Source organism: Protomyctophum bolini (assembly GCF_963924005.1).
Source record: "Protomyctophum bolini genome assembly, chromosome: 17".
In the NCBI taxonomy this organism is placed as follows: domain Eukaryota; kingdom Metazoa; phylum Chordata; class Actinopteri; order Myctophiformes; family Myctophidae; genus Protomyctophum; species Protomyctophum bolini.
The window spans coordinates 23,751,253-23,775,858 of NC_137878.1; the positions used below are offsets into that span (position 1 = coordinate 23,751,253).

General features: G+C 42.0%; 3 protein-coding genes across 7 annotated transcripts; all 3 read right to left on the minus strand.

Moving 5' to 3' along the window:
• Positions 1-287: 287 nt before the first annotated feature.
• ppp1r18 (protein phosphatase 1, regulatory subunit 18) lies at positions 288-11,609 on the minus strand (the record flags this gene model as incomplete). Its single annotated transcript, XM_080787156.1, has 4 exons — positions 288-1,894; positions 3,608-3,856; positions 7,785-10,342; positions 10,595-11,609. 4 exons carry the CDS (start codon positions 11,607-11,609, stop codon positions 1,835-1,837), a joined length of 3,882 nt encoding a protein of 1,293 aa, XP_080643282.1. The 3' UTR covers positions 288-1,834.
• A 1,731-nt stretch (positions 11,610-13,340) lies between these two features.
• On the minus strand, positions 13,341-17,440 carry nrm (nurim). The gene is made up of 4 exons (XM_080788167.1): positions 17,222-17,440; positions 15,970-16,163; positions 15,340-15,516; positions 13,341-14,667 (listed from the first exon to the last, which is right to left on the minus strand). Exons 1-4 carry the CDS (start codon positions 17,370-17,372, stop codon positions 14,353-14,355), a joined length of 837 nt encoding a protein of 278 aa, XP_080644293.1. The 5' UTR covers positions 17,373-17,440; the 3' UTR covers positions 13,341-14,352.
• Positions 17,441-18,274: 834 nt separating this feature from the next.
• On the minus strand, positions 18,275-21,680 carry limd1b (LIM domains containing 1b). Of its 5 annotated transcripts, XM_080787523.1 has the most exons (9): positions 21,463-21,680; positions 20,649-20,881; positions 20,248-20,349; positions 20,138-20,168; positions 19,945-20,012; positions 19,751-19,810; positions 19,240-19,370; positions 18,781-18,832; positions 18,275-18,446 (listed from the first exon to the last, which is right to left on the minus strand). In XM_080787523.1, the coding sequence occupies exons 3-9, from the start codon at positions 20,275-20,277 to the stop codon at positions 18,363-18,365; spliced, it is 456 nt and encodes a 151-aa protein (XP_080643649.1). In that variant the 5' UTR covers positions 20,278-20,349; positions 20,649-20,881; positions 21,463-21,680; the 3' UTR covers positions 18,275-18,362. The 5 variants fall into 5 exon arrangements, with proteins under 5 accessions (XP_080643649.1, XP_080643646.1, XP_080643650.1 ...); XM_080787520.1 differs by lacking the exon at positions 20,138-20,168; XM_080787524.1 differs by lacking the exon at positions 20,138-20,168 and having other exon boundaries at positions 20,244-20,349.
• Between the last annotated feature and the right edge of the window lie 2,926 nt (positions 21,681-24,606).

Here is a 24,606-nt window from a genome sequence, read left to right on the forward strand (position 1 = left end):
GGTGTGAGCTTGTAGATTGGCTATTGTTGATGTGTGACGTCAGTGTGACGATTTTGTTTATAAAGAGCTGAATAGACAATGGAGATTTTATCTTAAATAGTAGGCTACTATTCATAAACTCACAACAAGACAATGCTACATACAAGATAAATATGTGACAATATGACACACACACACACACACACACACACACACACACACACACACACACACACACACACACACACACACACACACACACACACCACTTGAGACAAACAAGCAACACAAGAAGAAAGTGGTTACATTTGCAGAATAATTTATTATTTTTTTGGAAGCCAGCTTCTTCAACCTTTATAGAAAATATAAAGGAAACCAAAACTGAATTTGTATTCAAGATGACGTGATTCACATTTCTTTTAAAATAGAAGCTAAGTGTACCATATGATTCTGTAAGGTGTGATCAACACAATGCAAACAATGTTGTGATATTATGAGTTCACGTGAGTGGAAATAAGATTGAATTGTTGAATTGAACCTTCATTAACTTCATGTTCCTCTGAGGAATGTTTTCTTTTCTTTTCAAAATTCTGTTCAATAACAAATCTCAGAGATCTCAGGGCAGACAAATAATGAGAAAAAAAATATCATTTTCTCCCCTTCAAGTCCTAATTGGTAAAGCCAATTCACAATTCCCCAGCCTCTCTATAGTACTCCATATCTGCTAACCCCCACAATAAGTCATTGCAGGGAGGGTGAAGATACCTGGGCCCACCATCTTCTTTTCACCTGACAGTGAAGGCTAGGGTCTCATTAGGGGGGGCGTGGAGGTACACGCTACCCCCCCCCCCCCCCCCCCCCCCCACCCAGTCCCCCCCCCCTCTGAGGAATGTTTTGACACATCTATTTCTCACAATACAAATACAGACTAAAATAATAACACCTATTAGGATCATATCTCTCATGATGAGTATATAATGTACTTATTGTTGTTTGTTAGATGAACTGTAAGTAAGGCTTGATCGAGTCCCTTTTGGGAATTGAGTTTACTTGATGAACCCATTTTAAACCTGTCTTACATGGAAAACTCCTTGTTACATTTGAACACAGTGCCACCTCAAAGAAAGTTGTTCAAAAAGGCTTCAGATATGACAGAACAAAAGACAAAATAAATTCAAGATCAAGATCACCTGATCTTTATCTCATCTGAATGGGCAAATCCAGCAGGCACAGGACCATATGATTTATCAGCGAGTCTCTTATGGTGCTGAGGCAGTGTTGACTTAAAAGTTACAAAATGTATGCGTTTCATCCCAAAAAGACACCATTTTCAAAATAAGTCACACACAGTCTTCAAATGGTTGGTAGCGCAAAACTGACATGGGATGCTTTTTAAAGCATAATTAGATATTGAAATATTTCCCCCCTAAAATGTACATATTGCATTTTGGAACAAACCCCTTCAACTCACTTTAACTAAGAAATATATTAGTCAAAGAAAATACATATTATGTATTAAGTAACATCCATTATTACTTAAACCAGTGGTTCTTTATCACCTGACAGTGCAAACTGTATGGTGAAAATAACACTGTTTCACAGTCACCTGCACAGTTACAGTAGTACCATACTAATTCTTCTCCATTTTCCTGTCACTCTGAGAGTAAAACTAACCATTCATCACATGTGTTTCTATCATAACTGCACATATATTTTTCAGTTATAAATCTTCCTTATGGTGAAAAGACAAAACAATATACACCATTAAAGGTTACAATTATCCACAACAATTTAAAAAGAAACATAATAATACAATCACAGGAGGATATTGCTAAACTGAAATTGTGGATATTTGTCACACTTTGTCACAATTTGGAGAGGTATCAACCAGGCTTCTAGCGAGAACTGGTCTCATCTGTAACACAGAGAGATGGAGTTAGAATGCAAATGTGTTACATTACATGTAGACTCAGTCCATTCCTATAGCAAACACATTTATGGGTTAGAAATGGCCATGGAGATTATACTATTCCATGTTCACTCCAAAAACCTCTAACTGTGACCTCTCACAATTTGTGCTGAATGATACAGTATTCTATCCTATATTAAAATTGGCTTAAGGAAGGGCCGGCCGGCCAGCCAGCCGGCGGGGGGATGGACCTCTTCCGTCATGTTTACAGTATGTCACCATGACATAGCCATATAAGGAGTTCTCAATGCAGCTACGCCCAATTATGGAGTGTGTTGTCTAACCTCAATGTGTCATCTTCGCATCATTACCCCATATATGGGCATAAAAGGGACAAGGACTGACAGATAAAGACATCTCCATATATGGGAATATCAGGATGCCCATATATGACCATATACTGATGACTTTGACAGGAAAAGACTCGCTCACCGTATAGAAAAATATTTTTTATTTTATTTTATCATGCTCTTATGGTGCTCTGTGCTCATGGTGCAATTAAAAAGCTTTTCCTGTCAAAGTTTCCCTTATGTTTTTGAGACCACCGCTACCGTAGTCAAGTTTGAAAAAAAGGACGAAGAAAGGCGCAACCGTTTTCTCAGTGCTTCATATACTGATGACACCAGGGATCTCCAGATATGGGCATAACATTGACAAAGACTGACAGATACAGATATCTCCATATATGGGCACAAAAGGAACACAGACACACGGGTACTCTGAAGGCCCCGTCACTATCAGACATATTGGTCGGATCGGCGGTGCGACATTGGTGCCGAACCTATTTCATATCATACCGGTATACGTCTAATTGGGGTTAGTATATTGTTGGTACACTCTCAATAGTATCCCTTCCCCCACTTGCACTGAAAGCCATGAATCCACTGGCAAATTGTGGCAATGTTCCATATTGGTGTAATAATAACAGGAGCTGGTGTCGATTTCCGTAAAACCTAGTTCCATAAATGTCCCCTCTCACGACATCTCAACCATTCACCCACAGCTGAAGTTGGAATGAAAGCATCATATTTACGTAGACGAGTAGGACATTGTGTTCTATGTGCATAACTGTTTCATAAGAGCATTGAGGGCAAAACTAACAGATTCACTGAAAAATAATAATCTTAAAAACATTCAAATGAATGTCCTTGTAGAGACAATCTTAGTGATCATACGGTATGTGTGACAATGACAAGCATACTGACAATCAGCTCAGCTTTTTTCCAAGTGGAAAGAATAAGAATAAAACATCCCCTTTGCCCCGACTGCTTCCCGAGGATGCTTTCTGTGAGTCCCAAACACAAATTAATATTTGGGATTAACATGTATTTGGAATACGTGCATTTTAGTCTTGAGCATTTTTGCTATAGTCTTGCGCTTAGACACCTCTCGAGCGAGCGTTATGTGCTGTACCCAACCCATACAGCAGTCATCTAATGCGTGCAAATGACTATCCAGCCTTTTACTGAATATTTTCTATCCAGCAGTGGTATGGATTCTATGTGGGGAAGGGGCTAACACTCACTCACACACACTGTACTGTGAAGTCAAATGACAGTTCAGCCTGAGCCAGATTCAAATGCAGGCGGCCACAGAACAGCTCCGACATAGACAGTTTCCCATGCAGAGACATTGGTCCATCCATAGCTTCTATCACACCTTGTGTTTCTTAAGTAGGGGGTGGTACTGACCCACTGTCAGCACGCGGCCTGTCACTGAGGTCAGGATCCTGCTGGTCCTGGACATAGACACTCCTCTCTGCTGCTCCTTTTCTTCTTCCTCCTGCACCTTCTCCTCTTCCTCGTCTGCTGCCAGGTCGAAGGGGTACGGGGAGCAGGCCAACATGGAGGTCTCTGATGGGTACTCACACACCTGCTCCAACTGGCTCTCATCGAAGCACACCTTCACCTGGAGATGAGGTGCAGATGGAGAGAGATGTGGGGAGACCGAGACAGGACACAAAATGGAAAGACAAAGAAACAATAGCAAAATATTTAAGATCCATAACACCCAAGCTATAGTAGTTGCAAAGAATATTTAATACAACAGGCCTAGTCTCTCTCTCTCCTGTTGGGAGTGTCACTGAGTGAATCATGGACAGGAAGCTAATCCTTAGCGGTCAAGAGGCGCATGCACATCCAAACATTTTGACGGGTGCTTAATCAAATAAGATAAACTGTGAACAAAAGGAGAAGGTCTGCACACACTTAAATGCTCCCAAAATAAATTATTACCAGAGCGGTCAGAAGAAAAAAAACAACGTTTCAGCCTCTGTGGCCTTTGTCAGGTATACACAGAAAGCTAATCTCCCCTCGCTGAACCTGATTAACCCAGACTAACACAGCAGGAGGGAAAGCAGGGGAGGAGGATTCATAGGAAATATAGTCCACTCCATACTCCATATTATTTCTAAACACATGGCCAATATTTTCATAAAAAGTTTATATTTAAATGTCGCCATATTTAATTGAGAATATTTCATCACCAGCAGGTGATCTGAGAATCACAGACACAAATGACTAGTTGCTCAGTGAGGCCATACAGGTGTGGAGTATGGAGAGGACTGTGATGATAGAGAGAGAGAGAGAGAGAGAGAGAGAGAGAGAGAGAGAGAGAGAGAGAGAGAGAGAGAGAGAGAGAGAGAGAGAGAGAGCATAATGGGATTGTTTCCCCTGAACGTAAAACAAAAGATGACTGAGCAAATCCTCTCTTCTCTTGTATTTATTCAGTGAAGTGTTTAATGAACACTTTCACATTTAGTCTGGTGATTCATAGTTATACTTGACTGGCTCTATTGAGATCTGAATTTCTGAAACACATTATTAACAGCACAAATCACACAATATTAATAACAAAATGAATATACTGGAAATAGACTATATTGAGGCCAACGTTTCATTACAGTAATTCATTTTTCAAATAGGGGAAGAAGGGGGGTGGATCTATTGGAATGAAACTAAACAACGCAATGGCACTCTATTCTTTCGCTCTGTTGTGGTTTTAACCTCATGAACCCTAGCATCCATATTCTGGCCATGTCATTATAATAGGGGAACATTCAGCAAACATTCAGTGTAAATTAGTTAATTGTTTTTTGCAGACAGCAAGCTCAAAACATGTTGTGTTGTTAATATGTAGATCATAGATACTTACTTATGGTAAGACATTTGGGGTAGAGGGGGAAAAGGACTGACCCCTGGTGTACCCTCCCGGTCAACGAAGTGGTTAAATTACAACAACATTGCAAGTCTGTCAAGAGACGTTATTCTGAATAATTACATGATTTAAACTCATTCAGAGATGACTAATATAGATTACTGTTTTCAGTCTGTTGTGTTTAGAGGAAATGAAAAGGTTTGAATGAGGAAGTGGGTGAGAATGTAGCATGACAGCATAGCAAGTGGAACAACATTTATCCAGCGTTCAATACTCTTATATGATTATCAATACCTTCTCTATCTCTCTCTCTCTCTCTGTGTGACCCACTTCAAACTAAGCCAGTGACTGACTCGCTAGGTAGTACAGATGATGTTAGTTGAAGTTCAGTTCAGTCAAAAGGAGTTTGCCAAGATTCCAGAACAACAAACAAAATCCCTGGCAAAGACAAGAGCGGTGGAGGACACAAAGAGAGACTTGTCTCTGGATGGCAGTAAGAGCTGACTCCACAGAAACAGTTCCTGCTCCAGCAAGGGAAAGCAGGACAAAGTCTGCAATTTTGTGTGGTACAGACTAGAGTACATGCATGGTCCACAGTGTCTGACGTCATACATGCTCAAGTGCTCATACATGCTCACATACTCATACATGCTGGTTTTAAATGCCTTACATCAGAGGTGGGCAACTGTGTCTTATTTATTGATTTATACCGCTAAATCAATTTTAAAAACTTATTTAGAGACATCTACACAGTATTGATTTCTTTGATAACACCTTTCTCTGCAGAGAGTCAGACTTTATTATTAATATTAAATTATTCTGTGCATTATTCGGATTAGCATCCTATAATAAGACCTAAAAGCGGTGGTTTATTTTTATTTTCACTGTCAACCTGGCTGGTGAGGATACTGTAGATTACTCCAGCCATGGAAAAGACAAAAAGAAAAGACTGTCCACCTCTAGACTAAATAAATGGGATAGGAACACATTATACATCTGGTTAAAAGATGACATTCGTTAAGTTGCCCTACATCTTCACAGTATGTGCTTTGCAGTCCCAATCACAGAAGGGACAAGATGTTGTCTCTGCTTCTATTCTCCATCCCAATTTAGCCCTATATACTGCATCATCCGACGAATAGTGAAAATAGTCGATCTACAAGCTCACAACGCGGTGCCATTTTCAAACGTTTTGGAAACTTTTTCACCTGTAATAACAAAACATTGCGGCGCAGGTTGAAAACATATTCAATCCTAACACTTTGATCTCCGTAGCTGACCAGTGAGCACACCAGGCATCCACATAATGTCAATACCTCCCTTGCTGAGAGGATAAACACAGACTTGTTTACATGGGGTGACTGTGTCTCAGGAGGTAGAGCAGGTAGTCCAATGATCCATGGCTGGGTCGGCAGTTCGAATCCCGGCTCCTCCTGTCTACATGTCGAAGTGTCCTTGGGCAAGACACTGAACCCCAAATTGCTCTCGATGTGCTGGTTGGTATACCTTCCTTGCATGTCTAGGTACAGTACAGTACAGTAGGTAGGAGGTATCTGTTCTCACACTGACCTGTTCATACTTACAACCAGTACTGTAAGTGTACGTGCTATGTCACTAACTTTTAGGCTAGTATCCTATAGGCTGAGAAAAATGTTACATTGTAATAAATTAAGTAACTGCAAAAACTCAAAACACTAATACAGCACACTGTTGTGTACATACTGTATATGTGTATTATGTATACAACAGTAAATATGCATCTCTTTACTACTCACACAGACTTTGTTCTGGAGTGTGAACTGCATGGAATTCAATTATGATGCCTATCATTCAACTATCTTTGTAACATGCATCCACAATGCACTTTATGGTCAAAGTGCACACAGTAAAATCCTTAGGGTTATTGTACTTGGTAAGGTTTCAATTGTAGCCTACACTCTTTAGAGTTGCATTAACACTAAGGATTCTACTGTCTCGGCCACCTGAGCGAATCAAAGGTCAATGAAGGATCAGGCAGATGGAAGAGACAGCCAAGCAGGTTACTCAAGTGCTTGAGAATCAAGTTGTCGTGGTTGATAAGGCTTTAACCGGCTTAACTGGGCCTGTGTTGCTACTGCTTCTCAATGCAACGGGATGTTCTAGTGAAAGGGGATTCTACATGAGTAGATACAACCTTCAGGTAGCATGGGGTCAAAAGGCTGGAGAAAGAGAAATGGATGGGGTCATGTCCTCCTGGAAGATAGCTGTCCATAGTGGGATAGTGGGAAGTACAGCCTGTTTCTCTGACCCTTATTGAAACAAAATACTGTATTCATACTGACTTTAATAATTACCACAATGGAAATTCCCTTCACGGCATTCTCTTTCACTTTCAGAATCAACTCAAGCTGTTTACATGACACACAGTATGGCGTATATTATATGCCACACTGTATATGCGGAAGTATAATCACTGTTGTTTTGAATGGTCAAACATAAAAAATAGGTCGGACAGTTAAAGCTTGACATACGCTTGCAGGCAGGCAGGCAGGCAGGCAAGCACGCACTCACGCACGCACACGCACGCACGCACGCACGCACGCACACACACACACACACACACACACACATACATATACAGTACATACAGTATGCAGTAGCTAATTCTATATATATTCTATCTTCTACAGTTCCTACTCACCCGTTTGGGATTTCCTCTTTTCCTCTTCAAACATGACCTTTCCAGGTTCTGATATCCACCAATCACTTCGATCTCGTCCACAGTGGGGTATCTCTTCTTAACTGGCTCAGCTTCAACAACAGCAGGACTGTGGGTCTGGTTTTCTGTGGTTTTGTTCATGGGGGTTTCCAGTGCTATAGACTGAGCTGGCTCTACGGCAGCTGACTTCTTGGGGGTGATGGTAATGGTGGCTCCTCTCTTCGCCTGGCTGCCCGTGGCGCTCCTGATGGAGAAGAGGGGGGACCTGGAGAGTAATGGGGAGGCACAAGGGGACGGTGTAGGGGAGGAAGAGTTTGGCGAGCAGGCTAGTGTGGGTGAACTGCACTGTTTCAGACAGTTGTCCGGAGACTGGCTCCTATGGGTTCTGGGGGTGATGGTAGCGGTCCTCGGTTGGTTTGACTGGGTTTCTTTCAGCGTTGGCGAGCTCACAGGGTGTGGGGAGTCCGATCGTCTCTCTGGCATGTGTTGATCCTTCAGTGTTCCACTTGTGGGACTCCGCTGGGTTCCTTTGGTGTCTCGGTTCCACGGCAGAGAGTTCTGTCGAGTGCTTTCAGCATCGCGTGGCGGCCTCATGACTTCCTGCTCTGTCAGGTAGAGCTGCTTCATGTGTTGCTCTAACGTCTTTACCCCTGACCTATCTTCACGGTGGCAGACCTCCTGCTGTGCATGGTGAGTTATGTGGGGCTTCACTTTTACCAGCTGTACCTGTGGAGTGTCCGCCGTCCTCTCCCTCATGCACAGTCCCGTTCTAGAACCTACCGTCTTCAAGTTGTAGATGCGACTCATGGCAGCCAGGGAGTTGGGGTCAGGCGGAGAGGGGGAGAGCGATTCGGAGCGAGAGAGGGGGGGGACACGCTCTACCTCGCCTGAGAGTTCTTCCTCTTCCTCCTCACTTTCTCTTCCACTGCTATCGTACTGCCTCAGCGCTTCTTCTCCATATTTCAGTGGGTCATCCTCGTCTTCGGATGGTTGGACATTGTCAAAGATCTCTCTGGAGGTAGCAGCGGAGAATGCACTTGTCAGTTCCTCTCCTCTGGCAGCTTGCGACAATGATAGAGGAACAGGAAGTTGAGGGCTGTCTTTCAACATGTTGACTTCCTCTGTGATGTCAAATACAGCAGTGGATGTCTGTGCCACAGGGCTGTCCTGCCCACATTCCACCTCGTGCACACTCTTCCTCATTTGAGATGTAGCTTCCCACTCTCCCCGCTCTCCTGTCTGGCTAGCAGTAATATCTGTCCCATCACATTCTCTGTCCTCCGTCCCTCTTTCCATGTTTTCCATTTTCTCCTTCTCTCTCTGCCTGATTTTCTCTCGCAGGGATTCGATGCGGCTCAGGGGCTTGCCAATTCTCCAGCTGGTCCTCCTCTCAACCTCTCTCCCTCCATCCCTGTCCTGACCCTCGTCACTTTGATAGCTCGCTCTTCCGCTTTCCAACCTTTCCTCTGCAACATAGAACACAGCTCTGGGGATTTGAATTTCTAGGGGAACAGGGTCGGCTCCGGTGGGGGTTATCCCTTTTGGGGACATGGGGACGGCATCCTGCACGAGGTTCTCTGAGCAGACATTGCTACAAATGTGTGTATCAGGTGCCGGGGTGCTCTCTTCGTTTATGTCACATGTGCCCCCTGGAAGCCCTTTGTGGTAAACAGTCGTTTCTCCAACTCTCTCAATTGCACTGTTTTGTACAGACTGTTTTGTGTAGTGTTCCTGTGTCCCTCTATGGGGGTCTCCAGGTCTAAGTGCCACTGTAGTGAGTAGGCTGGCGCACTCAGTAAAAGCTGATCCATGTCTATAGTGTCTGTCATCAACATATGAGGGACTGACTGAGTCTACAGATGCAGTGGTGTCACAGTTCTGCTGCATTGTTTCACTGGGGTTTGGGCCCTCCGTTCCCTCAATCCTTCTGAAGCCAGAACCCCATTTTTCAAATCCCTGAGGTTCAACCACCATTGACCTGGGCTTCACCTCTCTCTCTGTGGCTCTCACTGCCCGATCCTGTCTGATTGGTACCCTCCTTGCGAAAGATATTCCCTCTGTGTTTAGTACAGATGCTACAGTGAAGCCCTCATCTCCGACTTCATCTATAATCTCTGTTGACTTCTTGTCAACAGTCCTCACTCTCTCGCCCACTGATAGTCTTTGTTGGTTGAGGTTATGAGCTCCAGTCTCATTTCTTTTAGCATATTCCTCTGATTGCCTGCCTGGTTTTACAACATACTCATCACTGTCTGTATCAGAAAGCCGACGCCAGCCCTGTTTAAACTTTAGGATTATTCCCACATCAGAGGTTTCTCCCCTAAGTGAGACCAACCTGTCTGAATGTGCTCTCTCAACCGCTCTCCTCTCATGCTGTCCCTTGTTGACCATGCCGTTCTCCTTGGCACAAACTCCCCGGTCAGTGAAGCTTGTTGAGCGTCTGGGAACGCCCCTCAATAGACCAATTTCCCCATCCTCCTTCCTCTCCTCTGCTCTGTCGTCGTTGATATCTTCATCCTTGTCAGGACTGTTGAAATGTTCTGAACTTTTAGACCGAGACGGCAGCTTGGGGTTATCTCCAAATTTACTCAACAGCTGACTGACCCTCCCTCCTCTCTCCTCCACACAGCCTTCCTCTTTAATAACTGTGGCCTGACCCCATGGTTTCTCTCTCTCCTTGAATGTCCCCCTGTCTCTCTTTCTCTGCTCTCTCCCCGTGCTGTCCTTTCCACTCTCTCTGATACACTGCCTCTCTCTCTCCCTCTCTTCGTCGTCTCTCCCTGGCCCTCTACCTTCCTCGCCTCCTCCTGTGCTTCTCTCCTCGGAGCCCATCATGGGAGGTTTTATGATCAGAACCTCTGAGGCTCGTATCTCTGTGACACTGCCCCCACTGGCCAGTAGCTCTCGCAGGTCCATGGTCACTCCTCTCCTCTCCTGGTCGTCCTGGCGTCTCTCTCCCTCTGCTTCCCTCCGTCTGCATCTTCTCTCCTCGCTTCTTTTCCTCTCCTGTTCAATTATTATGATGTTGTCGGCCCGGAGAGTCCGCAGGCCCGGGACACCAGGAGGAAATAGAGGACCGGGGGGTGTTGAGTCTCTCTCCTCCTCTTCCCTCTCTTCTTCTTTCCTGTCATTAAGGGCTTCTCTCACCCTCTCTCTCATGATATTATCCCTGATCAACTCTTTCCCCATGGTACTGTTTCTTTCTCTGCCCTTGTTTTTGTCTGCGTTTTTCTCATGTTCCTTTCCATCTCTCATCTCCCAGCATCTCTCTCTCTCTTTCAGTTCTGTCTCTCTCCCTCTTTCTGTCTCACCTTCGTGACCTCTGAGGCAGAGCCTGTCTCTCTCCGTCTCCTTATCTTTTCCTACTTCTGCTTCCTGTTCGCTCCCTTTGTCGAGATAAGCCACTTCCAGGGTCTTCCTCCATCCGCTCTGGGTTCGAATGAATAGGTTTTTGTGGACGGGGACGATAGTTTCTACGGACACCTGACACTGTGGTTTCGTGTCCCTGTCCAGGCTTTGCCCCGGGTCTGGACTGAGGGACGCGTCACTCCCCGGATGAACCGTAACAGAGAGGTCTGTGTCAACATCACAACTGGAGAGGAGGACATTCTCTCTGTCTCTGTCTTTCTCTTTCTCTCTGTCACCTAACCCCTTGGCTCTCCTTCGCTGGATGATCCCTCGTTTCCAGGCAGGCATGCTGGCAAGTTTCTTCTCCTCTTCCTTCTCTCTCCGCTCCCTCTCCTCCTCCTCTCTCCGCTTTCTCTCCAGAAGAAGTTGTTTCCATTCTGGCAAAGAGGAGACAGACATAACAGAGAGAGAGAGAGAGAGAGAGAGAGAGACGCCTTTCTTTTGGACGAGATGTCAGGATGTCCTCTCTTCAAGTTCAGACGCCAGAGGAATGGGTCTGTGAAAAGACAGTTGAATAAAAAAGGGTAACTTTAGATTCACTGTTGTGCATTAATAGGGCATAGGTCTAGGTGTGTGATGAAAATACAGAATTAAACTTGTATAACAAATATTTAAGACCTAATAAGCAAATATAATCTAACTAATGACTACATTCAAAGTCTCACTGCACTATCAGGGCATATGGCTATATTGCATGCTGTTAGACTGCCAACTGTAGCTTATATAGTTTTATATTTTTGTAGGTCTACATGTATAGTTTTCTTCTGACACAACAAAAAAGCCTGTCTTTCCATTTGGCATGTCAAGAGTCAAGACATAGGCCAAATTGCATGCAGGTCACTGTATGCTATATAGCCTATACTTGCAGCCAGATATCACAGTTTCCTATTTCCTATTTCCAGTTTTTCCTATTTCCAGTTTCCTATTTTTTATTATTAATAAAACCGCATACTCACCTGAAGTTATTCCAAATCGATTCCTATTCTACTTGAATAAGCAAAGACTGTGCATGCCTCCGAGCGGCTATGCGTAATGCGCTCCTGGAACCAATTCGAATGAAAATCTCCTTTGACATTATCTAACATATTAATCTATGCCAATGTCAAGACGGAGTATTTAACATATTTGTATTAAGTAACTCAAAACCCACCACACTTAAAGTGGACCTCAGCATGAAAACGCCTCCATCGATAGTAAATATCCCCAGCTTCGGAGTTGCACGACTCTAATCCGATAATCACATTAAAGTCCGTCAGGAGAGTTTAGAGGCACACAGTCCACACACCATATTGCCTGGCCTAAGAAAGGGCGTTTAAAGAACGCTGCCTGCCACCCCCCCCTCGTGTCAACCTCAGTGCACTGCTAATTGGACAAGAGTGGGTGGTAGCGGGGGAGTTCTGGACGGGCTGTTGTGTTGCGTAGCTACACACTACACTACTACACACACCACACCGTGGCGTGACCAGACAGTGAGAGGGCCTAGTCTGATTTACTGTAGGCAGACAACCCTCTGGAATCTGGATACGTCCCAAGTGGAAGTAGACCTACATTTTTGATTCATTATTTGGAAATTCAGAACTTGTCAGTTACAGGAGTAGGCCTAATGAAGCAAGCAGACAAAGGATGGATATATAGCCAAAAAAGTAGCAAAGGATAACAATTAAGGACTCAAGGAGGGGTGGTCAAATAGTAGCCTAAAGTAAAATGATCATTAAAATAAATTTATGATAAAAAGAGCATGTAGCAGCAATCCACTCATTCCACTGGGGCTATAGGAAATGAAGTGCTGTTCTGAGGAAACAAATCAACTGGCCCACTGCACTTGGACTAAAGTAGGCCTACAGTGTACTGTGTACAGCCTACATTATTGAAAAGAATGCATGCAGCAGAGAAAAAATTAACAACTCCCCAAATAGTCAAGCTATAGGCCTACAACTGAGCCATCTAAATCACCAGGAGTTGTAATAGCAACTAATTGATTAAATATTTCGTTTGTTTTTCAAACAAAATGTCTGATATAGAAATAACGTTATTACTTGTACAAGGCACTGCATTGAACATTCAATTTATTCAACATGTTGCAAATGCCATTAATTAGTCATTACAGTGATTGCATAGAGGTACAATGTTACACATGATGAAAAACGTTGTAGCCACTAAAAATCAAAAGCATTTCTGAGGAAAAAAACACATCCTGCTAAAACAAATACAGCTTGACACACTATCAACAACAGACCTACATTCACTCACCTCACAATTAATTTGTGATTACATAATTGTAGCCATGTCTAAAATACTTAAAAGTAAAATAAAACCAGTATCCAACAAAGATCAGACATTTTGTTTTCAGTGTGAAAGCAAAACACAAATATCAATACTATACTCTTCTAATAAGCTTATATAGACACAGTAGGCATGAATGTTAAATATAAATCAATATAGACTATAAAAATATACTCTGTGCTTGAAAAAAATACATTCTTTATTAAATAATAACTCAAAATGTACAGTGAGGGTACAGTGACAAAATAAAAGCCAAGTCAAAATCAAGTTGCACATATTTCAGTTCCAGTGTGGTCATTTATCCATTCAGGGCCTTATACTCAGGTGGTTTAAAGCTGCAATCTAAAACATATTTGTAATGAATAAAATGTGTTATTTATTTACATTATTTGTTTTTAACCATGCAATCTGACTGTATGGTCATCTATCCAGTGGTCATCCATCCTCTTCCACTGAGTAATTTAGACCCTGGTGTCCTGGGTAACATTCAGGAGAAGTATCCACGCTTTTCCTGGGCTGTGTGTGCTCCAGTTCCTGTTGATTTCATTGGATATCATTGGTCATCTGACCAGTTTCATTGGCTTTCATTGGATCAAATCGACAGGAACTGGAGCACACACAGTCCAGGAAAGTGTGGATAGTCCTGCCTGATTCTGGCAGCCTGAAGGTCATTAGTCCTTTAGTCTCCTGGTCAGTCCGTTGTGGGAGTGGTTGGTTCATACAGTAGACTAGACTCTCAGACACAAATCAGTGATTTTCGCTCCAGTGACAAAATTATTAAACTACATTCTCTATAAATTAAGCCTTAAGAGGTGAAAGGAAGCCAACTCCACTACAGGACAGGCAGATTCAATTCCTTTCACTTGTGTTTGTGATTGTGATTAACATGGTCCCCAGTACCACTGCCCCCATGTGGCTGAGTGCAGAGCTGCAGCCTCCTGATAAGCCTGGAGCTCATGTAGGCCAGGTCTTGCTTGTCTAGAGAGTGTGCCAAGGCCAGGTAGGTGGACAGACTCCCCGCCAGCAGAAGCCTGTCCAAAGACAAGGCAGGCAGCAGCCATAGGATAACACCTAGCTCCAGACAGACCGGGTGACGGAGGTGAGAGAAGAGACGCTGGACCTGGGCTGATTTGAGCAACAAGGGGTCCCCTAGACCCAGGCAGTCATAATAAACCTGAGAGAGGGAGGTAGAGAGGGACACAGAGAAGAGTGTGAGAGGGGGAGAAAGAGAGTAGGTTATGTAATCAGTGTTGGCCAATTTATTTAATTATTGTAGTTAGCTATGCCATTACCGTATAGTTACTCTTCGTAAAACAATAACTGAGCCTCAATACAAGTTCTCTTTAAAAAATAAATTAGACATATTATAACTGAGCGATTGAATAAAACAAACAACTCTGTAAAAGCTACAGATGGATGGAGATTTCTCTCTTGGATGTGACAGAAACACTGCACTCAAGACTCATCTGTTGCTATTTTATGTAGTGTTGAACAGTACACAGGACAAAAATTTAGTTTTTTTAATGTTTGGTAATCTTGTGAGAGCACAGAACCTTCTACATTCTACAACATGAGATTAGGAAATACTGTATGTAATCACACTGACAGCAATAATAATCCTAGTGAGCATCTATTTAGCCACTGCTAATTTAAATAAAGTATTTACTTTACAACTTTCAGCCAATTATTATTGTGTGAGAATGAAAGTACTGTTAGTTCAGTGCCTTACAATTATTCTATTCCTACTACACTAGTGCTGCTGCTACTAATACTAAAACTATACTAAAAAATATTTACGAATCATTATTACTACCTTGCATAGGTTTACAGACAGAGGACAGCCTACCTGCTTGATGCCCAGTAGTTCAGCGTAGTCAAAGATCATAAGGATGCTACAGATGATGGCCCAGCAGACGAAATGCAGTGTGAAGCAGAGCAGAGGAAACCAGATGCTCCAAGGAGCATGGCGCACCGACCACAGACATGGGGCGCCAGTCACAGGCTGCCAGAAACGCATTAGAACCTTATGAAAAGAGGACACGCGGATACTAGATTTAAAGTTTGCACAATATAAACGTAACACAAAAACAGGCCTATTCACATAACTACCGTACACGGACACATGCCATGATGAATGAAAAATACAATACTATACTGTCACTGACCTACACAGTTCATTCTGTTTGATTGGACTGACCCTTTGTCGGTCTGCGTGCCGGTATATCATTTACATTTCAACAATAACACTCCAAAATCATTGGCCAAACTGCGTCACGCTGTATTCATGTCATTTGTTGTACAGAAAGAAATGACACTTAGTTTATAAGACAATTAGGATCTTATTTCATAACTTATATAGAACTGTGTGTGTGTGTGTGTGTGTGTGTGTGTGTGTGTGTGTGTGTGTGTGTGTGTGTGTGTGTGTGTGTGTGTGTGTGTGCGCGCGTGCTGGGGGGCGCACGTGTGTGTGTTATACCTGGAGTGCCAGTGCAGTAGTGCAGCAGTATGCAGACCTGTTCAGAGCCCCCAGGACAGACTGACACGCCTGCTTGACCGGAGGCCAGGCCAGCACACTGTGCTGTGCCGTGAAGAGCACCAGTAGACCCAGGTCCACACACAGAGACCTGAGAACAGAGCTGTCCCGCAAGGCTACAGACCATGGTATGGAGTCTGCGTATAATAAAGATCAAACAAATTGGGATCAGTTAGATTCAAATTATTATTATTATTATATTAGATCAGGTTAAGACACTTTTATTTTACTTACATGGGAATCTGTCTCGCAGGCATGCAATAACAATATTCCACAATTAACATCACATAACAATATAAAGACACACTCATCACACAAAGGCCTGATTGATTGCTTGAACATTTTATTAACAGTTTGTAGAGTAAGCCCAGATGAAAGCACAGTTCATTACAAGGTCTGCTAAGAGGCTTGAAATACCCAGAAAATAAAAGCCATTGGCTTGTTTATATTGGGATCATGTGAACCATGGCTAAGTTATGTGTTCGCACACTAATGCAGTGCAGTGATTTATATCAGCTTCTTATTGATAACTGCATGATTTTCTGTTCAAGTCAATCCAATGGTTTGTCAGTTAATAGATCTATCTAGCTCTGGTCCATAGGTCTTGCCTTCATTAGCCTTAGTTCGACATTCTTCAGTTCTAATGAAGCCTGGGGCAAGCTATGGACCAGAGCTAAGCTAAATCGAGTCACAACCCCTCATATGGCGCACTTGTAGATTTGGTGTTTTGAGGGATGTTCACATATTCTGCCAAATATTAGCCCAGAAGAGAGATACGAGGGTTCAAGCTGTTACTTAAGACAAAAAAAAGTAGCGCCCAACGTGGGGCTCGAACCCACGACCCTGAGATTAAGAGTCTCATGCTCTACCGACTGAGCTAGCCGGGCGGTGGACTCATCGAACATGCATGAATCTCTTATTCTCGCGAGACGATGGTATACTTTCCCATTTTTGTCCAGAGTGGCTTTTTTTGTTTTGTTTATTTAACTTTTGCCACCGCCAATTGATTTTTAGTAAGGACTACTCGTACAGGAACACATTTCATGCAGTTAGCGTCAATTGGTTCAAACGGTCAGTTATGTTCAGGGCATATCACTTCACATAATTACTTGTGAATTATTATTAAATCCTATTAGTGATCTTTTCATTGATACTTTTAACATGGTCGCCTGCAAATAACATGACGGGGGCTTACCTTGACAGAGTGTAGTATCTCCTGTAATGTTATGGTAAATGGCTCGAAACGAAACGAAACGTATAAAATCAGCGCCGGTGATGAACACGAATGCGAAGTTTAGTAAAGCCAAGATGCAGAGAGCCGATCCACGTACCGTGACTGACGCCATTTCACATCTAATTAATCTTCATTTGACAAGTTGCAAAGAGGTTTCTTCCGGGACAGGAATTCAGTCACACACTGTGAGTACAGAATATTTACACACGGTAGCGCTGTCAGCCGATACTGGATACTATGCGAGTGGCACTGGTGTGAAGATGGTCTAGGTAGGAGTATCATGGGTTCGACTTCGAGTCGGAAAAAAAGGGGGAAAAAGAGTTTCGATGCGGAGGGTATTCGTTACTATTCTAAAATAGTACTATTTTAATTAACTTTGTTTTGTTTTTTTCTCTTATAATTTTCGATTGTTGTAATGTGTTTCCTTTCATAAACAGTTTAATTAAGTTGTATTTACTTAATTACTTCTGTATACAGTATTTGTATGTATATAGGCTCATAGTCATAACAATACCTAAATCTGTTTATTTTTTAGAACAGATCGAGGTTAGTTAAATTGTATTATGGTCCATTAAAAGCTGTGTAGGCTGTTGAGAACAGAGGTTAATAAATAAATGTTATTTTTCATAAAGTGGGATTACAAGACCTGTAGTAAATATGACTGATTGATTGATTGATTGATTGATTGATTGATTGATTGATTGATTGATTGATTGATTGATTTATTAACAGTTTGCAGAATTACAGTAGGCCTACATTTCAAGCACAAACTCAATACAAACACTGTCGTGTTTCTTGTGTTTACAATTCAATTCACTCTTTATTTCAGACTCAGGGGAATCCATATCACAATAAAAACATTATTAGGTTATAGTATTCTAGCATAGTACATGTAGCATAGCCATTATACGTGTACAGTATGAGTCAATATGCAAATGTGATAGCAGTGAACGTTTGTTTTATTGCGGTATGGGAAAAAATTGCATAACATGTTATAAAACACTACGTAAGCTCTTCAAGAATGACATTTTATTTTTTATTTTTTACATTTCAGTAACAAAACAAATCAGTATAAATGAGAATGGGAACCCTCTATATGTCCTTAAGTGAGGTTCATCATAGTATCATAGCATTCCACATGGTAACTTCTATTGAGGGACACCACTCGACTGGACTCTGTTGAACCCTAGACAAGCAAACAAAGCATAATACAGTATATGATAATACCATGGAAAGCCTTTTTGTCAAATTGAACCTTTATATTGTAGCCTATATGATGACAAACACTACCAAAAATAATCTAGTAATTATCTAAAAAAAAATATATATATATATATATATATATATATATTATTGTTTACGAAGTGTATCTATTTATTTGTCTATAGTATCATAGTATAGTAAAGTATTTGTTGTGTGTAATGTAAAGCACTAAGAATGCAAACTTATATTAATAGTTGCACTCGTGGAAATTATAGTAACATTTCAGGTTTCCCTTTACAAAATTCACTTCAGCTCACCTCAGAGGGCACAATGGGCATGCCACATGCTGTACACCTGGGAGCCTGCAGCCTGAAACCAACAAGGAGTGTAATGATGTCAAGGGTGACTTGCTAACAATGAGCTCATTCTGGGTGTGACTGTTTCAGGGGTGTGATGAGACAGCACTGCCCTTTGTTGCGGTGTCATGTACAGCAGTGGTTCTCAAACTTTTTCATGTCAAGGACCCCTAAATTAATGTGCATTTGGCCGCAGACCCCCATCTGAAAAGATTTTATGCCAAAATGTCAAAAATCTTCAAACCTTGTTGAAAATAGATGACCCTGGTGACACTTTCAGAACCCCTGTTTAGACCACACACCACCATATCTCTGAAAGTGTACAATCTGGGGACCCCCCTGGAACCCACTCAAGGATCCCTAGTGGGGGTCTTTGAGAACCACAAATGTACAGTACATGTAGTAAACGTATACGGCTACCTATGATAGTCCTTGAGACAGTAGATCTTGTCATCGCTGCCTACAGTGAATGGTAATCCCTCCAGGTTCCCTCTACAGATGACACAGCAGAAGCAGGCTGGGTGGTAGGATTCACCACGAGCCTGTAGTACCTGTCGATGGGGGGGTGGGCAGAATTGAATTTGTTCAAAATCAAATCTGCTGCTGTTTTTTTTGCTATGTTGAGGTATATATGCATGCTAGAACATAAAAGCTCTAAACCTGATATGTCTCTATTTTGACTGCACTGAACTGGATTTAAAAATCGGAGAATTCACGAGATTGAGTCATCCGACTTAGTTATGCTTGCCTTACACTCAAGAGCTACCATTTCGGTTTGGTTGTGTTAAACCAAATATTTACACACCCAGTTGGTACCACACTCAGTCGATAGTCGAATATGAGTAAAATGTCAGTAAGAGAATATAAACCTGAAAATGTAACTCTCATTGTCTGTGGGATGTGAATAAACGTTGCGCTCATCTGTACTTACCATGTCATTAACTAAATGTCCACAGGCGTTGCAAATTTCTGGCGGATGAACACCTGAGTACTAAATGACAGAAGAACACATGTTCCCCAAATAATAACTGAGGAAATAGTCTTAATTTGTTGTCGAACAGAATAAGAAACAATGCTACAGTTTCACACATCAGCTTATTAATAGGCTATATAAGCAATACTTACTAAAAAGTCATCCTCACAAAAGATCTTTCCTGACATGAAGTAAAAAGGCTTTCCACTCAGCTGTTTACCTACAAATAAAACAACTGCATGGTCATATAAAATCTCCATTACTGCTCACATTCAGAATTATTACAATCATCCATATAGGAATGAGATTCTGTAGGCTATAGTCATACTGTCAGAATGTGCTTACAGTATGCCATTGTGTGAGCATTAGTGTGTTCCTGTTCAGAAGAAAAAAAGACAAAAGTAGTAGTAAAGATTTAGTAAGGAATTTAAAAATAAGATTAAAAACATACTCACAGCAAATGCTGCAGGTGAAACAGGTGTCATGGAAAAGCTTCCCCATGGCTTGAAATGCTCTCCCAACACCGTGCACTGCTTGGCAGCAATTTACACAATTTCCTAAAACGCCAATGCAGAACAAAGTGATTGACCTGAACATATACTGTTTATTTAGCTTCATGAGTCTCTTGTCCTCAGTGTCACAGCGAAATAGTTATTCATAAAATGAGTACAGCCACAACACTCCATCCATTCCCAAATGCACACTGTACACACTGACAATAAACTGTGTGGCACGCGTTGGATGGAATAGATATATTGGCCTTAAAGAACAACAGGACATATAATTATGTTAGAGAAATATCCACTCTTACTTTACAAGCTGGGGTTAGTTTGAATATACACGTATATAACCATACCAAAGTAGAGATCAGAGCCAGCATGTGTGTCCATCGCATAACACTGCTTCAACCAGTTGCCTGTGTCTGGCTGCTGGAGCCTCTAGTATGACTTCTGGGGCGTCTAATTTTACGTGTGGTGCAGACAACTGTAAGAAGAGCTGGGACCTCGGTTTATGGGTGTTGCATTCGGTGCTTGTGGTCTCTGAAGAGGGCAGCCAGCCTTTAGCCCCCGGCTCATTCAAGGTGACAGCCTGAGTGAGTGATGACAGATGAGGACAACTGTTATCTGCAAATCACTAGTTGGAGCATTAGACAATATGTTGTTGCTGTTATTGAATTAAAGTTTGTGTTTGAATGAACCACGAGGGGCAATTTTACACTTGCCATTAACACTTGTGTATGCTGTGAGTAAAAAAGGTTCATGTTATATCCACTACACATACTGTAAGATGAGCCCATGGCCAGACAGTGCACAGTATTATAATGGTTCCAACACTATTCATTATAAGAGGTAGGTGAAGGGTCAGTTCAGAATAAATCACTGAAATAACCAGTAAATAAGTTTAATAATGAATGAATGAATTTAATAAATGGAAAGCAGTATAGCTTAAAAATAACAAAATACTTTCTTTAATTAAATAACAGACTCAGAAGGTTTTAGTAAATAAATGAGTGACCTGGCACTGTTCATAATCTAAACCCAAATGTCCAAAAGAAATCAAATTGCAAACCAGTCTATGCAGTGAGTATGGTAAGTCTCCTCTTATCACCCTTGAACTTTTGCACAATAATAATAATATTAATAATAATAACTTAAGAATTTATATAGCACCTTTCAAGAAACCCAAGGACGCTTTACTAAACAGAAAAACAGAAAACAAAACAAAAGCCAGAGTATCTTCAGTGCAGACTTGAAAGAGTCTGGCGAATCTCCAAGGGGAGAGAGTTCCAGAGGGCACACATAGAAGGCTCTATCGCTGAGGGTCCGCTTTTTCGCGTGACGGATGGTGAGGAGTCCGAAGACCTCAGGTTCCGCTCAGGGGTGTAGTCCTTGAAGAGGTCTGTCAGATACTGTGGGGCAAAGGAGGGATTTGTAGGTGAGGATCAGTTTGTAGTTGATGCGGAACTTAACCGGGAGCCAGTGGAGGCGTTTGAGGGTGGGGGTGATGTGCTGCCAGCGTTTTGTGCGGGTGAGCACTCTGGCAGCCGAGTTTTGCACGTACTGCAATCTGTCATGGGAATTATTGGGGAGGCCGAACAGGACACCATTACAGTAATCCAGCCGGGAGGAGATGAAAGCGTGGATGAGGGTCTGGGAGTGACGGGCGGAGATCCAATAATCCAATAGTCCAGGAAAATCAATAACCCAAAATGTGGTATACTGTACACATTCACCTTGGACGCCTTGTCACAGTCTAGCCTCACAGCAATAATATGCACCACAGCCATACCATGTCCATGAACATGAAATAACACAAATGGCGTCTTATAGAACAAAAATCATCACATTAATAGGAAATAAGAAAGCACATCATAATTGAATTGATTAATTGAACACGTGAACACTACTGTTTTTTTTTTTTTTTCTTTAAACGAAACTGGCTCTGGTTAAGTCGAATACTGGATATCTGGAGATGAACTACTTTGAGGCCTACAATGAGAAGCTCCATGACCTACTGGTGGCCAGAAGAGGATGCCTTTGAGGGTGAGGGAACATTCCATCCATGGACCATACATGGCTGAACTGTCTGTGCATGTGGTTAGCTCTTACAGAGACATTCAGGGTTGGCTTGAGCTGGTGAGCAATATGGCCCCTTTCGGGACCATACTGTATTTACCTTTTTAAGGAAATCCCAAAGCTCACACGGCACGGAATCTTTCTCGATCCCAAAAGGGGCTAGGGAACCAGCAGAGAGCTGCTGCTACAGACATGACAAGAGTTCCAGATCTCTACACCTCTACATTCTGCACTGAAAACTTAATGAAAAGGCTCAAGATGGCAGGACAGAAAACAAACATACTCCTGCGAACAATGAATCAATTAAGTGAAGCCTGAGTCTAGCTACGGTTTGGAAATAGCAAGGATGGACTCAGATGACTTTATTCAACTGCCTGATGTGTTCACACACGCAAACCATGCCTGTCTCACAACACAATATTCCAAAATAACAGGACTTGTCTCACTGGCCATATTTAAACCATATCACACTACCCGAAATAGACTCTGGCATTGACCTCCTCATCGGCACAAACGCCTCGAAGCTACTGGAACCCTGGGAGGTGGTTAATAGCCAAGCAGATGGACCATACGCAGTGAGGACCCCATTGGGGTGGCTCATCTATGGTCCATTAAGAGGAGATGACACCATCAGGGATGAGAATGGCTGCCCTGCTGTTGCTGTCAATAGAATATCTATTCTAAACTGAGGAGTTATACTTATAGTCAAACAGTACAATCAAGATTTCAGTGAAAGAGCCAGTAATGAAACAGAGGAAATGTCAAGAGAAGAGGCCAAATTCTTTGATATTGTAAACCACTCAGCAAAGCTTAAAGATGGACATTACTGCCTAAACTTACCTTTCAAACAAGAAGATCCCATCATGCCAAATAACCGTTGTATTGCAGAGCAACCCATCCAGAGCCTGAAACGCAAGTTCAACAAAGATGAGAAGTTCCATGATGAATACACATCTTTCCTCACAGACATGATTAACAGTGGCTAAGCTGAATTGGTGCCAGTGGACCAGCTGAATCGAAGTGATGGAAAACTCTGGTATATCCCACATCATGGTGTGCATCACTCAAAGAAAGGCACCTTGAGAGTGGTCTTTGACTGTGGTGCAGTCTTTAAAGGAACATCACTTAACTTTCAACTGCTTCAGGGTCCCGATCTGACTAACTCACTTATTCTCACCAGATTCAGACTGGAACCAACGCGTTTGCACAGCTTTTTGAAAACCTTATACCCATACCTAACACCATGCCAAAATTCTAAAACTAGTCATCAAAAGCCAAATCGCTGTGATTTCTTACGAGTTTGCCCCCAGCTATGAGAAGAGAATTTTGTATTACATTTCCTCTGAATCATATGTACAAAGTACAGTATTAATTCGTAAATGTTTTCATGTTAACTAAACACATTTTTCACATTTGTATTCACATAGAAAAAAGTTTCTCAAATGGGTGGTTCTCTACATTGAACCTCCATTTTGGTATTGTTGAATTTGTCTCAAAATGTTTAGAGTCTTACAACATTTGCCAAAAGTACACTGGAACCATTATTTCATCCATTGAATGGATTACCAGTCTTACCTGTTTATATCCTTCAATCTCCTCCATCAATGCCTTGTTTTAATCACTCAATTCCTGCATCTTCACCAAATAAAATAATGTTAAGGCAAAGTCAACAATGTATAGATTTGGGTTTGGACTAGACTCATAATGCATCTTATAACGGCATATTAGAGTTGTAAAACAGTGCAATATACAGTACTCCCCGTTGTGTTAAGACAGTCAAGTCTGGGAAACACAAATCTGTCATTTTACAGCCCATGCTGTTTTCCAGCATGGGTTAGAACCCCAACTGTTCATAATTCTGACAATACTAATGAACCATTAATACAAAACATTATTTTCATAGTACAATACAGAAATCAATAAATACCTTCTCTTGATGTCTCTTCTCCATCTCAATCATTTGCCGCTGGTGGTCCATCTTCATGGTGAATACAAGGTGTCTCTCATCACCCAACCTTTTAGTCAAGTCCAGCAAGTTTGCCTTCTCCAGCTGGAGTTTACCAGAAAATTTGATTGTGTATTCAGTGTATAGTCAGTTCCAACAGGTGCACAAACCTTTTGTGCAGCCCTGAGTCCTGACTAAATATAAAATTATATCATTTCACAATGTAGCTTTCATATTGTGCAACTGAAAACCCTTCTTGACATCTTGATCACATCATCAAGATGTGATTCACT